The sequence below is a fragment of the Lepisosteus oculatus genome, chromosome 14 (genome assembly GCF_040954835.1).
Source record: "Lepisosteus oculatus isolate fLepOcu1 chromosome 14, fLepOcu1.hap2, whole genome shotgun sequence".
Lineage (NCBI taxonomy): Eukaryota > Metazoa > Chordata > Actinopteri > Semionotiformes > Lepisosteidae > Lepisosteus > Lepisosteus oculatus.
Window position 1 is genome coordinate 14,733,680 of NC_090709.1, and position 15,277 is coordinate 14,748,956.

Below are 15,277 nucleotides of genomic sequence, written 5' to 3' on the forward strand. Positions count from 1 at the left end.
TTTGTTCTGTTGAAGCTGCCTACAGGCTCCGATTTGCTGACATTGGCTGTGATCTTTTTCATGAAATTCTTCACATATTTGAAATATTTAATTCGGGTTCGCCTAATACACGGTGCAACCCGTACCTGCAGCAGAATGCTGTGGCACATGAAGCCGTTTTGTTTATCGGTTGTAAGGATTGAGGAGCGTACTACAAATCGAGCAAGCGAAAAGAAAATTAAACAGGAGTCAGGAGTTTTTGGATTGCTAATCCATTGTGCTCTGCTCATCTAGGTTCAAATTCCATTCTTGTCATGGTTAAGGCCTGAGACGTGTGTGTTTTTTCTAAACGGTGTTTGCATGTTTCCTCCTTTACTCCTGTAAACTCAGGATTTTTTTTTCCTTGGTGGCAACAATACGCTTCTGCAATACAGTAAATGGTAGACTCTGCTTTCAAATTAGCTGCACCAGGCATTCGGATACAGAAAAACACAGGGATTTAAAATTCAGGAATATGAATGGCCAATTGCTTACAGCTAGGGTTTTTACGTTTTCTTATTTAGCGATTTGTGTATCAATCTTTTAACAATTCATAAAATGCTAACAATATGTAAAATCAAAACAACAGCACCGTTAAATGCTGGGGAGACAGGTAGTTTTTTTTTTCAATCAGATGCCAATCTCCAATGCTGTGTGTGAGAGCTTACGTACCTTTCCTTTTCTCACATTTTCTGACAACTATTCCAAAGGGGAACCCTGTCAGCTCCTAATACTTTTTAAAAGTCTGCCTGCATGTTTGATTATTGTCGTTTTATTTAGAAAAAGTTCAATATTGATCATAACTAAAGAAAATTAGGATCACGAATAAAAAAAGGGCTGAAGATGCGAGTCGCTCTTGAATCAGAGCTGGGCGACACGGGCTTCTGTTCTGATATGATTGTACGAAAAGCAGGAGGAATCTCTTCTCTCCTATGGAGCATGAGCTGAATCAGGAGTGAGACATTTCGTATGCTCGTGCATATGTTAACGCATGACCTACATCGTAAAACTAAATTAAAAACTAACATTAAGTTGTCAAAGACATTCATTTATATACAAACAAGAGACAAACATAGTAATGATTCTACATTAACTTGTCCTGCACTGATCAGACTAATTGAAATGTATGAAAGCCCGTTTCCGCCAGGGAGTTAAAAAAACGCGCTATGGTATCGCAGAATTCCGGCTAAGTAACTCAGATTTGCGACTTAATAACTCACAACTCCGACTTTATATCTCACATTTGCAACTTCGAAATAGCCCATATTTCATTGTCTGTCCTTTTGTTATTGCAACGGATTCGGGTTCTAGCCAGCAAGACCTGGGTTTGAGCCAATACGGGGTTTGAGGCACGAAGTAGGGTGGGAGCGGTGAGGGCACAAGCCCTAGAACCCGAATCCGTTACAATAACAAAAGGACAGACAATGAAATATGGGCTATTTCGAAGTCGCAAATGTGAGAGATAAAGTCAAAATTCTGAGTTTTTAGGTCGCAATTCTATGATTCTAAGTCACAATTCTGAGATACCATAGTGCGTTTTTTTTACTCCCTGGCGGAAACGGGCTTCCATAGGTTCTCAGTGCTGCGAAGCAAAAGCAATCTCTGGAAAATCAGACAAATTATTATCAGATCATGTCAAAAGCTGATCAGTATTTCTTTACTGGAAAACAAAGAAATGCTTGTATTACACATTTTAATATGACATGCAATTACACATGAAAAATAGTAAAATTATTTTCATTGCGGTACGTGTTGATAGAACAGCCCCCTCGATAAAAGAAAGTGTGGACGGACGTGTCGCATGTTCCGTACTCTGTCTGACAGCGAGTTTAACACACTTTCCTCGGAAATTAGAAACTAATTGAACAATAAATTAATCTGAGCAAATTTTACACGTGTGGGTGATTTAATTCTGTCGAAATTGCGTGGAACTCCTCCGCTGAGGTCAGATACACACGGGAAAGTGTTCAGGAGGCTTCACGGAGTCCCGCCTCAGACTGGAAGCAGGTTCTAATTAGACGCTGAGAACAATCCGGGTCTCTGTGTGTGTAATTGATTGTGTTGATTGAGCGGTATTGTGACCAGGTGTTTGGTAGCAAGTCCTGCCAGTATAAAAACCTAGTCACCGCGTTCACACTTTATGCTTTCTTGCTTCAACACGGTTTTGTGGTTTACTTATTTTACTCCTGTAGCAATTAAGCGGGACGTTAATTTGGCGATGCGCTCGTTTCTCTTTATGCTGTGCCTGTGCGCAGGGGCCGGGCTCCCTGCACTGGTCTCCGCTGGGCCGGCTGGCTGGGACTCTCGGGAATTGGCGCTCCAGGCCGACCTCCCGGCTCCTGAAGATGCAGCCCAGTTGGAGGACTTGAACCTGGCAGATGCGCCCTCCGAAGACCTGTCTGCAAGCGAGAACGACTCGCAGTCCTTGGCTCCCGACTTTCGCCGCCTTCCCGTGTCCAGAGACGCGTACTCGCCCTACTTCGACAAGGAGAAGATGAACCCGGCAGCCGCCCCTTACCCGCCTACATCAAGAGCGTCCTGTTTCCTCCCCAGCGAGGGCGGCAGCCGGCTCGCCCGGCCATCGGGGGCACCCGAGCAGTGGCTGTGTGGTGCGACTCCAGCAGGATGTACGTGAGGGTCAGTCGGCTCCTGTTCGGCTTCAGCTGTCGGCCATCGGAGGTGACCATGGGCAACTGCAGCGTCAGCCGAACCACACGCCATTACTTCTACTTCATCTACGGGCTTCACGAGTGCGGTACCGAGCGATCGGTAAGTGGGTCTTCATCTACAGGCAATGTATTGATGTGAACTGTAGGGCTAGTGCCTTTCCTGGGAATACCCCTTCCTCTGTGACCTCGCAGGTTGTCCAGGGCTGCCTGGTGTACTCCAACACTCTCCGCTATGCCCCGCCCTCCTCCAGTGCGCCTGTGCATCACTTCATTCCCTTCTCTGTGCCGGTCAAGTGCTCCTACAACAGGTAGGCAGGGCTCTGCTGCTGCTGAGAAGCTGCTGGGAAAGTGTCCAGAAGACCCTCATCTCCTCTGTCCTGCAGGTTCCACTACTCCTACAAAGTTGGCTATGTCCCCACGTGGGCCAGGAGAAGGACCTTCTTCAAGGACCTGAAAAACAAGCACAGCTTTGTCCTGCTCACCACCAACTGTAAGCTCCTTGAGCGAGTGGCTCCTCCTGCCAGCAGGGGGTGCTGTGTGCAGGTCTAATGCTGCCTCTCTCTCTCCAGCCCACTGGGTCCGGCTCTCTCCTAAGGATGAGTACTTCCTGGGTCAGCCCATGTACTTCCAGGCCACTGCCTACTTTGCCACAGCGGAGCAGAGGCTGTACATCCACTCGTGTTACGTAACCGAGAAACCGGACCAGCACTCGCAGCCCCGTTTCCCTGTGATCGATAACTTGGGGTACGGCCCCTTCTGGAAGGAGAGGTGGGCAGGAGCCCCGAGAGCCTGCAGGGGTTCATCCTTGTCCTTGTCCCCAGGTGCATGGTGGACAGCAAGGCAGATGGCTGCCTGTCCAGGTTTGTCCCCTCCAAGCAGAAGGATGTGCTCTGCTTCACAATTGATGCCTTCCTCTTCCAGAAGAAGCTGTCCAGGAAGGTACTGCTCTCAAAGGCTGCTCAGCCTTCTTGCTCTACTGATCCATTGTCTGCTTTTCCATCCATGATCTAGATGTGAACCAGACTGTGGCAGCTGTAGTGCCTAGAGCTGCCAGCTTGCCTTCACTGATGGCAGAAGGTCCTTCTCTGTCCCTCTATTGGCCTTGATCCCTTAATGCTGTGACATTCCCTCTTGCAGCATGAAGTGACTGAGCTGTACATGCACTGTCATGGCTGTGGCTCCTGCTAAAGCAACACCAGGGACCAAGTCCTGCACCTACAACAGGGAGGTGAAGAGGTACTTCTGCAAGGAGCCTGCTGAGGGTGCTCTGGGACATGCCAGGTGGAGGCCTCACCTGTCCTCCTCTCCTCCAGGTGGGAGGAGCTGTATGGTGACCATTAGGTCTGTGCCTGCTGTGAGTCCAGGTGTGCTGGCAGCCGGAATGAAGGTGGGTCTGGTTCTCTATCCCTTGTGGATGCATCTCTGCCCAGGAGACAACCATGCTTGGACAACTGAGGAATGATCCCGTGCTGGACAAAGGGACTGTGTAGATGAGTAGACTGTGGGTCTCTGGGTATAGCAGATCCCTCACTCCTGGGTGTTACTTGTCCACAGGTACCAGGAGCCTGGTGACCAGCAGTCGGGTGGCTGTGGCACCAGTAGAAGCTCCTCTGGATGTGGGAGCTGACTGGACTGAGGATGAGGAGGGAGACCCTCAGATCTCCAGTGAAGATGCTGAGAGCACCAGTGAGGATGTGGAGGGAGCAGAGGACTTTGGAGATGTTGGCCAGTGGACAGGTAGGGTCTGGCAGGAGGAGCTCCTGTAGGGGTGGGTGTCCTGCAGTTCAGCTGGATTGTTCTCCTTCTTCCTCCCCAGGTGCCTGAATGAAGGCTCCAGCCTGGCCCTTGTGACTCTCCTGCCTCCAGTTGCCTTGTAATGGCAACATTTCAATAAAGCTGTGAAAGACCCTTCTGCCTGCCCTTGTTTCTTTATGGTTTACAGGTTTGAATGGGGTGGAGGAATTCAAGGGAAGTGAGACCCATTAATAAATTAAAGTACTGTATTTGTGGTGGTTCCACTTTCAAGAATGCTTCCTGTATTGCTGCCAATGAGGACTGAAAATGGCTGGAGTTATAAAGCATTGTACTGGGGGAAGATGGCCGCACTATTCCTTGGACAGGTCATTGTGACTTTTTTTTTTTTTTTACTGTGGGAGAGACAGAGGTGTTCAATATACTGGAAATCCTCCCGTTTCCGAGAGGGGTAGTGCTTATGGAGTGAGTTGCTACTGTAGTGCCCAGTAAGAGTGAGATCTGATGTCCTATTCTAGGCTGCACAAACTGACTAAAATAAACACAAGGAAGGAATTGTCAACAGGGGCTTGGTGTAAAGTAGGCCTTCCTTCATTAGCAGAGGAACAATACTGGTGTGTGAATAATGGTACAGTTAGAATCTCGGAGGTCTTATGTTATGGGTGTTGGTTTCACAGCAGTGGTAGTGGACAGTCATAAGTATTAGGATTGAGACTGGAGATCCCAGTACTTGATCCGGAAGACAGGTGTTCACAACTACCTCTACCAGCAGCACAGGTGGTGTAGATTGAGACTGAACGCTTACTACACAAAGCCTCTCCACTGTTTCAGTGTCCCGTGTCATGGATTTCAAGTGAATCCTAGTCTTCCTTTGTGACTACCTATAATTTGCACAAATCATGATGGCCCACTAAGGCTGTCAATTTTTAGCCCTACTGCAGTGCCCTATTAAAGTTTCAAGGATTTAGAATAAACTATTTTATATAATGGTTCCGAAGGTGGCTTCTCAAAGCACTTGACAAAATTACAATTAGAATACACAGGATAAAACAATTCCAATAGATTGAGGAGAAAAGTAGAAGCAGAGGGGTAAAGAATAGAACCAGTTCAGTAAAGGCTCTTCTACAGAAGAAGGTGTTGAGTCTGAATTTGAAGGAGTTTAGGGAAGGTGACTCTGGTATCCTTGGGGAGAGAGTTCCAGAGCTTGGGGGCATAACAGCAGAAAGCCCTGTCACACATACAGTGTAGACAGGCTTGGGGGACAGTTAGGAGACTAGAATTAGAAGAGCGAAGGTTATGATGTGGGGAGTAGGGTGATAATAGATCAAACTGCTACTGAGAAGCAACTGAAATGTGATGGCATGTTCTACAATTTATGCAAGACAGGTAATGTTAGGATTTTATGGAACAGTGGTAATGGCAGCACTTTTGAGGATCGTTGGTACAACGGCAATGCTCAAGGATTCATTTCTAATATTGAGGACAATGGGTTATATACCCATCGTTCTTACCAAAGGATCAGAGACCTTTTGCTATATATAAAGATTCCTTTCCACCACTAATTTATACAGGTTTGGTTCATTTGGGCTTTATCAGTTAAACATTTAATATTGTATTTGTCAGTTTGTTGATGCCTATATATCACAGTGATCTGCACACACATCTTTGACTGAATATGGGCTGCCAAACCTCTCCACCAAACTTATGTATCACGGTAGGTACACAAGAAGTTTCTTTGTAATAACAGGGTTGGTGCCAGTAGTCAGACTGGGTCAATTGCAAGGTAAGAACAGCATCGCATTAACTGGAGATGATCCAGAGATTAGCATGCAGCTCTGTACGCCAGATTACTACCGATTTGCAACGCGCTCGTCTGTTGACTTTAGTCCCCTGCTCAATAATCACAATGTTCCCAATTGCAATGAGCCCAAGGAAACAGCTGCTGCTCTCTAGATGACACTACAGGACAGGACTAAGTACAATTCCTGCAATAGACTAAGCAGTTTAGTGCCAAACTAATGGAACACTGAATCCTATGGGACAGGTCCGAATGTAGTAACAGCTTAATACTGAAATAATATCGTAAACACCTTGTGATCTTAAGAATCTGTCGCTGTTAAAAAGTATTATAATAATAAGCTAAAATTGTACTGCAGCCACAACACAGTGGACCTGCAGCTCCTGTCCTGATCATACAGAAAGATGTCATCACTATGTAGTGTGCTCTCTGAAGGCACCAGTTCTGTAGGGTTTGGGCATTTACTGGGACAATTATTAATTGTAGCAGTAAATCACAAAATGATTCTTTTAATGGCTTTAGAATCCAACCATGCGATATAACTCAAACAATGCACACACACAGGTACTAATACATGAGGATACATTTCTTAATATATGGAATATGCATATGAACCTAACAGATCTTATCGAGAGGGTTATCAGAATACAAAGGGTATATATTCAATCAGTTACCAAGAGTTACATATATCAAGAGGACATACGTTCAGTATATCATTCATTTAGACCATTTTGTAATTGAACTTGGTTACAACTTCTACATTAGATACTCAAAACAAGTACATAACTCTTAGGAATTAAATTGATATCAACTGTTTGGGATAACAATTGATTTCTCGAGCTGTAATGCATTGAAGTTGAATACTCATCCAGTCTCTGGGGATTCAGATCTCCTGCGGGCACAAAGAAACAGTTGCAGGCTGTTGCTGTCCAATCCGCGCTCTCTGGCTCGGTGCCAGGCTGTGCTGTGTGGCTTGTGACCGTGCGCTGCTGATGCTCACTGACCAGCTAGTTAGTGTTGGCTTTAACTAGCAAAGTTTGCACACAGGAGAAAAGATGACTGTGAGTCCCAGCAAGTCAGGAAGTGGACCGGTTCGTTCCTGATGAAGAGCTAGTTCTGAATAGTGATTCAGCTGTCCACAGTTCTGACCTGTTCACGAGGCCTGCTCGGGTGGATCCTCTGGTTACTCTCTGGCAACCTCTGCTCTAGACTCTTAGAACAAAGGAAAGTTCTGGCACTCGGACACACTGGCCGTTCCGTGGTTGTCCGGGCTGAGTCTCAGGATGGTCAGGAGGCGCGCTGCGAGAATGTCCTGCCCTTGGCAGCCTTTCTGCTCCTGGGCCGTCCCGCCCTGGAATTGTCTCACACTCCTGGAATTCTCCTTTGAATTCCCTTTAGAATAGTCTTGGAGCTCTGTGTTGCCTGTTTTTACCTGGAGGAACTTCAGCTCGTTCATTGGATGAAAGTTTCATGGGCATCAGAGAGCCACGTGGGTTACTCGGCCCTACCAGTCCCTGATTGGTTGATCAAGGTGAGATATGAGTCACTTACTCCTGACACTTAGGAATGCAGTCCAGATGTCCATCTGGCACTCCCTAGACAGATAGGCGCCAATGGATGCCCACTGATCATGATAGCTAGGCTTAGCTAAATGCATCCCCATTTGGGAGCTGTCCCCTATCAAAAGAAAACATCTTTAAATCAGCCTGCCTGAATAGCTTGAAGAGAGAGATGGGGCCTCATTTGGGAAAGCACAGCAACACTTAATTCTGTCTTATTAATAAGCATTGCCGCTACAAATAGTAGGAAGAAAGATACAATGTTTTGAAAATGTAATATGTTTTAAAGGATTAAAGGGAAAAGAAATACTTAATATAAACTTATTCAACTGAGCTCCTCTAAACAATATAGCCTGAAGAATTGCCAAAGCACAATGTATCAATTTTGGTGACACTGGGGTAAAAGGATCACAACATTGAAAACCACAAGGCTTATTTTCAACAGCAAAATTTGTGCTTGATAAAATTTGACAAAAAAAGGAATATTACATGCACGGAAACCAATATTTACCACTAGGGTAGAATGCAGCATAGAACAGTTGGATAGAAGGTTAATGTAACTCTATAGTGCATCACAGAGGTCACTCTCTTCCCCCTCATTATGCAGGCTGACTTGTTCACAGTGAACTGTCCTCCAGCGATAGTCAGCTGTAATCACTGACGCAGACATGATGTTAATACTCTGACAGCATCTTGGCTGATTTGGTTAAAGTGTTTTCCTATTAAACAGGAGATTCTGCGTTCAAATCCCACCAGTGTCTTTTTTCCTGTCTTGTCTTACAAAATGTATCACTATGGATGATTACATGCAGCTTGATTTTGATTAATGCAAGTTTTCATTCCCTTTCTGATGGCTCTCTCTACAGTAATTTTTAAAAGTACTAATCGGGATGGATTACTGTACATATCCTCAGTTAAGGGGAATATATAAGTAGTGACTATCCAAATTGCATTTTTGTGTGAAACGCATTTCAGAAAATCGAAAACCAATTTTCAAAACTCACAATAACAAGACAAAGGCAAAACATAAGTTCACTTGCACTTTATGCATATTTACCACAACCTTGCCTTCTGATCATAAAAAAGTCTTAATTTTAATATAGCAGTTTTAAATGGGACATTAAGAACATGGCATATGAGACTATATGGTTAACCGAGGATGAGCAAAGGATGATCGCATTTTCTGCTTATTGCTATGAACCTACCTCTGGTTATAAAAATGTCTCAAAATTCTGACACTGAGGTGTGAGACACAATGTAACAGGCTCTCATAATCCCGAAATACAAGAAATTTTACTGTAGCGTTTTATAAATTTGACCCTGTGAACATTGCATGTCCCTCCTTCCTCATTACCAAAACATCTCAATGTTCCGACACTATGTACATTTGTAATTACAACACTTCACTGTTTCATTTATGAGTTGTGACATTGTGAACATGGCATGTTAAAGTATATAGAAAATCTAGATCAGAACGGGCTAAATGCAATTCCTAGTGATTTATCATTTTCTTACTTTCTAAATTAAAAAAGTGATTAGGACACTTCAGTATGACATAAAATATGCTTCAATGACAGAATAAATAATAATAATAAATAATCATGGAAAAAATACCCAAAGTGGACATTCATAGTTGTGATTATGGGAATGTTAGCTATCGGGTGGGTAGCTGCGTCAGCATGCGTAGGCTGCAAAGGAACAAGTAAAGGACTATTCCTGCTGAAAAGAGAAGAAAAGAATCACAATGTTTCGGCTGTGGAGCCTTCTTCAGGTGTGAGAAAGACAGGGCAGTAAGCAAAGATAATTTTCTTTTTATCTTTGCTGAATGCAGTTTATCGCTGATGACAACATCAAAGACATTAAGGAGTTTTTACGGCTAACAGCTCCACATCAACTTCCTTTCATAACTAACCTCATCAGATCCCTCAACTCCCAACTCTTCCAGTTTCTCACTTCAGAGAAGGATAAAAAACTCAAAATTCTCTACAGAGAAAAACCATCAACATCCTTATCACCTCCACCAATCCTAACCTTGGTGTTACTACACCTCTGACCTTCCCCTTTCACCCCTTTGCATCCTCAGCTAACATATTTAAATAGTACAACAAAATTACAATAGATTGAACAGTATGTTTAAAATTAAGGTAAATGTGTCAAAATATCGAAGTCCAAATGCACGGTGCTAATGTAACAAAGCTTGCAAGTTCTTAAACAAATCTGCATTATATTTTTAAAATATTTCAGCAGAGGATGCAACGGGGGTATAAATGACGACTCGACTTTTTCTTGGGTGAATTTGGTTTCCTGGGGAGTTGCGATGTTGGGCATACAGTAATCGGACATTTCCCGGTGATTCAGACACGTGTTAAGCACTCGCATTTCCTGCAAATATTAAAATGGTTAAGGTTTCGCTTAGAAATCCAATCGACCTTTGTGAAGACAATATTTACATCGCAAAAGAAACCCGTCCCTGGGTGGACTCGAACCACCAACCTTTCAGTTAACAACCAAACGAGCCACACAGACGGAATGGTGGGTCCCTGTCTCACCTCACAACTTTCCGGTTAAAAAAATATATTTTTTTGACAGCTGGCAATATTTCTTCTGCACTGATAATCAAGAATTGAATTTCATTTCTCGCAAGCTGTGTGAATTTCAAGTTTTCCAGAAAGGAAATTAATACATGCATTTAACGAAATCAAGCCCTTTGTGATAGTCCGAAATGGTACGTTATGTACCACAAGATAGGAAAAAAAACATGACTGGGATTTTAAGCTACGTGACCTATGGTACCAGACCGGGGAAAAGTTAGCTTGAAGTTCGAAAACGATTTTGGCACGCCTGTAGCGTTTACACGAAACCTCTTAGAATCGCGAGAATACTTGCTTTGTGTATAAAATACATTGTGAATGCTTTCTCAGCCTTTACTTTTTCGTTTATATGACATTTGTTTGACCAAGCACGAATATTCTTTTGTCCATATCTTCGCAACGGAAGCACAGAACGCCTTCAAACCAAATGCATTTAAAAGACCACGACATGTGGATATTTCCACAGCCTCTACATCAAAGTATCAGTGAGCTAATTATCTTTTTTTAAAACCTCCGGTTTTTCATCGATGCGTAATTACGCACTAACTGGAACCCGGGGGACCGCTGTGTGCACAAGTTCACAACGCGAGAAATACTGTTCAATATGGCTTCATGCGAAAAACCCGTATATGACCATAGGCAACAGAATAGCGCAGTCTCCAATTACTCAGACTGTAAGCACGGGAATAAAGCTTTGTCTGAATTCTGAAACCCTTCCTTTACGTTCTGTTTTCATTCGGGTAAGAGTCAACTATATTCACAATACTACTGACAGCAGGAAGATTAAAATATTCTTTTCTCAGCAGCTTATTAAAAACAGCTCCCATGATGTTCAAACCGATTTTTTACACAGAACACTGACACAGCTTTGCGTTCTGAATCTCTTTTTCTCGTGTGTTTATTTAATGTGGCACAATGTACTTGGATAGGGGTATTCTGTTCACAAACCAATAGCATTTAAACCACAGCACCCACAATGCTGCAAGTAAGTGTTTTACACACTAAGCAGAGAGCGATGTCTTCCTCGTTAGTATAGTGGCAAATATCCCCACCTGTCACGCGGGAGACCAGGGTACATCAGGACATGCATTGAAGTGAAAGCAGGATGCGCTGCGACATCCACTGTGCAGATCCCGCCACACTAAGAGGTGAGTGGGTCTGTTCGATCACAGCACTAGGCGAATCCCCAAACAGTGTGCGTGGCAACAAACGAAATGGGCCTGTTTCCGCCCGGTTTCGATCCGGGGAAATCGGGCCCAGTAGTGGCGGGATCTGTACAGTGCATGTCGCAGCGCTTCAATGTGCTTCCTGATGTCCTACCCCGAGAACAGAAAGGACAGCGTACACAGCAACAACAGATCAGGTCTCTGCACTGGATCTAAGCTGCCCCCATCTCCTCTGCTCTGCGGCTCCTGCGGAGTGGAGTCCTGCCTGGAGCCGTGTTTGCAGGCGGCGGCTCCCCGCGCTCTGTCTGTGCGTCATGTCCAAGAGCTCCTGGGAGGAAGAGAGAGCCCTCCCACTCGGGGGCTTTTCCACGGTCTGTGTGAGGAGGGGCGGGTGTGTCCAGTAGCTTATCGAGCGGAAGCCTGGGGCGGCAGAGAGCTGTGATCGTGCAGACCTTGAGGTGTCACCTCTTTGTCTGCTTTCCCGTCCCCCCTCCGCCCAAGTTCTGCTCCAAAGTAGCCCGGCAACCCCTCACACCTGCACGTGTCACAACCTAAGGTGCGGTCATGAGACACCCATGGGGTGCCGTTCTGTTCTTGCTAATTGTTTCCTGCCCGTCGCAGGCAGGAGTCCATGCGAGGAAGATGCGCTGGACAGAGCTCAGAGGGCGCAGCTGAGTGGCTTTCCTTCTGAGTGACGTTCCTGCAACACTCTCCCGCTACTCTTGGTGCGCTCATGCCACAACACAGGAAGGCTGGAGCAGGTGGCTGTGGGCTTTGCACACCGCCGAAATAGCTCAGTTGGGAGAGCGTTAGACTGAAGATCTAAAGGTCCCTGGTTCGATCCCGGGTTTCGGCATTTTGTTTCATCGCCCCCTTTGTTCCTCTCTCCAGCGCCCCCTGCCTAAAGTGACGCGTCCATTTCTCAGCCCGAAACGCAAGCGAGACACCAGCAGCGGTCCCTGCAGGTTTCCGTAGTGTAGCAGCTATCACGATCGCCTAACACGCAAAAGGTCCCTGGTTCGAGACCGGGCGGAAACAGCCTCGTTTTGCACGCTCCTGTACTTCACAGAGGTCTTGAGCAACCGGTCATTTGTTCCCAATGTATTTCCGGTGCCTTCGTGCACTCTTGTACCAAACGCACGTTCCTTCTGTACGCGGAGCCGATCATTTGCAATTGAGCTGTGCCGACAGACCAGGACGAGCTCTGTCGGCTCAAAAGCAGCGCAGGACCTGCAAGAACAACAGAAAGATTAGCATCCAGCGGGGGCCTCTTAGTGAGCCCAAGAGCTCATCAAGAATCGGCTCCAGCAACAGGGCTGGGCGCATTGTTCCATTCTCCGACCACTCTCGGTGTAAACAAGTCCCTCCTGGTCTCTGCTTGAAATACACTTTCCTGCGTTTGCTTTGGTGTAACTGGCTTCCCCTGCATGGGCGAATGTGAAGAAGATCCTTAGTAAGTCATTGAAGAAAACCGAGAAGAGGTCGGAGTGGCCTCTGTCGTTCATCAACGATCCAGTCAGGCAGTACTCCTCTGTAAAGCGCCGTTCGTTCACATCGATTGGCTTTTTTTTGCCTTCATTCGTGCGAGTAGTAAAAGCAGACGCCCCTATTCTGCCGTGACCCGGATTCGAACCGGGGTTGTTGCGGTCACAACGCAAAGTACTGACCACTATACGATCACAGCGAGTTACCGAGACACACGCGGCAGGGCGGAAAGGGCTGTGCTCTCTTCGTGTGACATAATTCGGAAAAGTCCTGACGTTGCATTTCAACTCAGCCCCAGTATACATTGACCCTTCGACACTCTGAGTGACAACTCTCTTGCGTGTTTTCTCATATTTATGTAGTTTGCTTGGTGGCGCAGTCGTCGTGCACAAAGAACGCTTTGAAAAGCGTCAAAAGCAAGTCATTCCAAGTTGGTCGTTTGTGTTTTCCATTCAGACGCGAAATGCTGAAATAATCTCTCGGCTCCTCGGTTGTCATTTCTGCTACATAGAGGAATCACAGCACGCGTGTTAAAAGAAGACTGTGATATTTGGTGCGTCTTGGATTAGACGAGATTAAAGAGTGAGTAGTTTTGTTTTTCTGTGATGTAATGGGACCAATGAAGAATGTGGCATTCAGACTAATGTGGAGTATTTGTTTCCTTAGGGAAATTGCCACTACCATATACTGGGGCATTAGGACCCATATGGACCACAGGGTGAGCGCCCAGCGACAGAAACCAGACGGTACCGTGTGTCGGGCTCGGCCGCGATCAGGACAATGACTTCTCTTAAATGTTTAACTGATAAAACCCAAATGAACCAAACCTGTATAAATTAGTGGTGGAAAGGAGTCTTTTTATATAGCAAAAGGTTTCAGTTTTCACCTCAGTAGCAGTTTGATCTATTATCACCCTACTCCCCACCTCAGAACCTTCGCTCTTCTTATTCTGGTCTCCTACCTGTCCCCCACGCCCATCTACACTGTATGGGTGACAGGGCCTTCTCCTGTTATGCCCCCAAGCTCTGGAACTCTCTCCCCAAGGATAGCAGAGTCTCCTTCCCTAAACTCCTTCAAATTCAGACTCAACACCTTGTTCTGTAGAAGAGCCTTTACTGAACTGGTTCCATTCTTTACCCCTCTGCTTTTACTTTCCTTAGTACCACCATCCATGGTCTCCTCTGTCTATTGGAATTGTTTTATCCTGTGTATTCTTATAATTATGTCAAGTGCTTTGAGAAGCCACCTTTGGAACCATTATATAAAATAGTTTAGCCTAAATCCTTGAAACTTTAATAGGGCATTGCAGTAGGGCTAAAAATTAACAGTGTCAGTGGGCCAGCAGGATTTGTGCAAATTATAGGTAGTCACAAAGGAAGACTAGGATTCACTTGAAATTCATGACATGGGACACTGAAACAGTGGAGAGGCTTTGTGTAGTAAGCGTTCAGTCTCAATCTACACAGTCTGTGCTGCTAGTAGAGGTGGTTGTGAACACTTGTCTTCCCAGTTAAGTACTGGGATCTCCAATTTCAATCCTAATACTTCCCGTGACTGTCCAATACCACTGCTGTGAAACCAACACCCATAACATAAGACCTCCGAGATTCTAACTGTACCATTATTCACTGATGTTTGGGCACCAGTATTGTTCCTCTGCTAAGGAAGGAAGGCCTACTTTACACCAAGCCCCTGTTGACAATCCCTTCCTTGTGTTTCTTTTAGTCAGTTTGTGCAGCCTAGAATAGGACATCAGATCTCACTCTTACTGGGCACTACAGTAGCAACTGACACTCCATAAGCACTACCCCTCTAGGAAACAGGAGGACTGCCAGTATATTGAACACCTCTGTCTCTCCCCCAGTAAAAAAGTCACAATGACCTGCCCAAGGAATAGTGCGGCCATCTTCCCCCAGTACAATGCTTTATTACAACATCAATTTTCAGTCTTCAGTGGCAGCAATACGGGAAGAATTCTTGAAAGGGGAACCCCCACAAATACTTCCCTTGAATTCCTCCACCCCATTCAAACCATAAAGAAACAAGGGCAAGCAGAAGGGTCTTTCACAGCTTTATTGAGATGTTGCCATTACAAGGCAAGTGGAGGCAGGAGAGTCACAAGGGCCAGGCTGGAGCCTTCATTCAGGCACCTGGGGAGGAAGAAGGAGAACAATCCAGCTGAACTGCAGGACACCCACCCCTATAGGGGCTCCTCCTGCCAGACCCTACCTGTCCACTG

At 45.5% G+C, this 15,277-nt stretch overlaps 1 protein-coding gene, 1 long non-coding RNA gene and 2 other non-coding genes across 4 annotated transcripts; 3 read left to right on the forward strand and 1 right to left on the reverse strand.

Annotated features, from left to right (window-relative positions):
* The first annotated feature begins 3,262 nt into the window (after positions 1–3,262).
* LOC138242852 (zona pellucida sperm-binding protein 3-like) lies at positions 3,263–3,917 on the forward strand. The gene is made up of 3 exons (XM_069198431.1): positions 3,263–3,431; positions 3,509–3,626; positions 3,825–3,917. The coding sequence occupies exons 1-3, from the start codon at positions 3,307–3,309 to the stop codon at positions 3,873–3,875; spliced, it is 294 nt and encodes a 97-aa protein (XP_069054532.1). The 5' UTR covers positions 3,263–3,306; the 3' UTR covers positions 3,876–3,917.
* Positions 3,918–4,002: 85 nt separating this feature from the next.
* Positions 4,003–4,583, forward strand: LOC138242948 (uncharacterized). The gene is made up of 3 exons (XR_011191828.1): positions 4,003–4,074; positions 4,242–4,424; positions 4,504–4,583. It is a non-coding gene; the product is annotated as an uncharacterized lncRNA (long non-coding RNA).
* A 7,753-nt stretch (positions 4,584–12,336) lies between these two features.
* On the forward strand, positions 12,337–12,409 carry trnaf-gaa (transfer RNA phenylalanine (anticodon GAA)). Its single transcript has one exon. It is a non-coding gene; the product is annotated as a tRNA-Phe (tRNA).
* Positions 12,410–13,165: 756 nt separating this feature from the next.
* On the reverse strand, positions 13,166–13,237 carry trnah-gug (transfer RNA histidin (anticodon GUG)). Its single transcript has one exon. It is a non-coding gene; the product is annotated as a tRNA-His (tRNA).
* Between the last annotated feature and the right edge of the window lie 2,040 nt (positions 13,238–15,277).

Excerpts from the sequence above, each read along its gene's own strand:
- LOC138242852 (XM_069198431.1), top strand. The coding sequence starts at position 3,307 with ATGTACTTCCAGGCCACTGCCTACTTTGCCACAGCGGAGCAGAGGCTG. Across the intron at positions 3,432-3,508 it reads CCTGTGATCGATAACTTGGG|GTGCATGGTGGACAGCAAGG; the intron begins GTACGGCCCCTT and ends CCTTGTCCCCAG. Across the intron at positions 3,627-3,824 it reads AGAAGAAGCTGTCCAGGAAG|CATGAAGTGACTGAGCTGTA; the intron begins GTACTGCTCTCA and ends TCCCTCTTGCAG.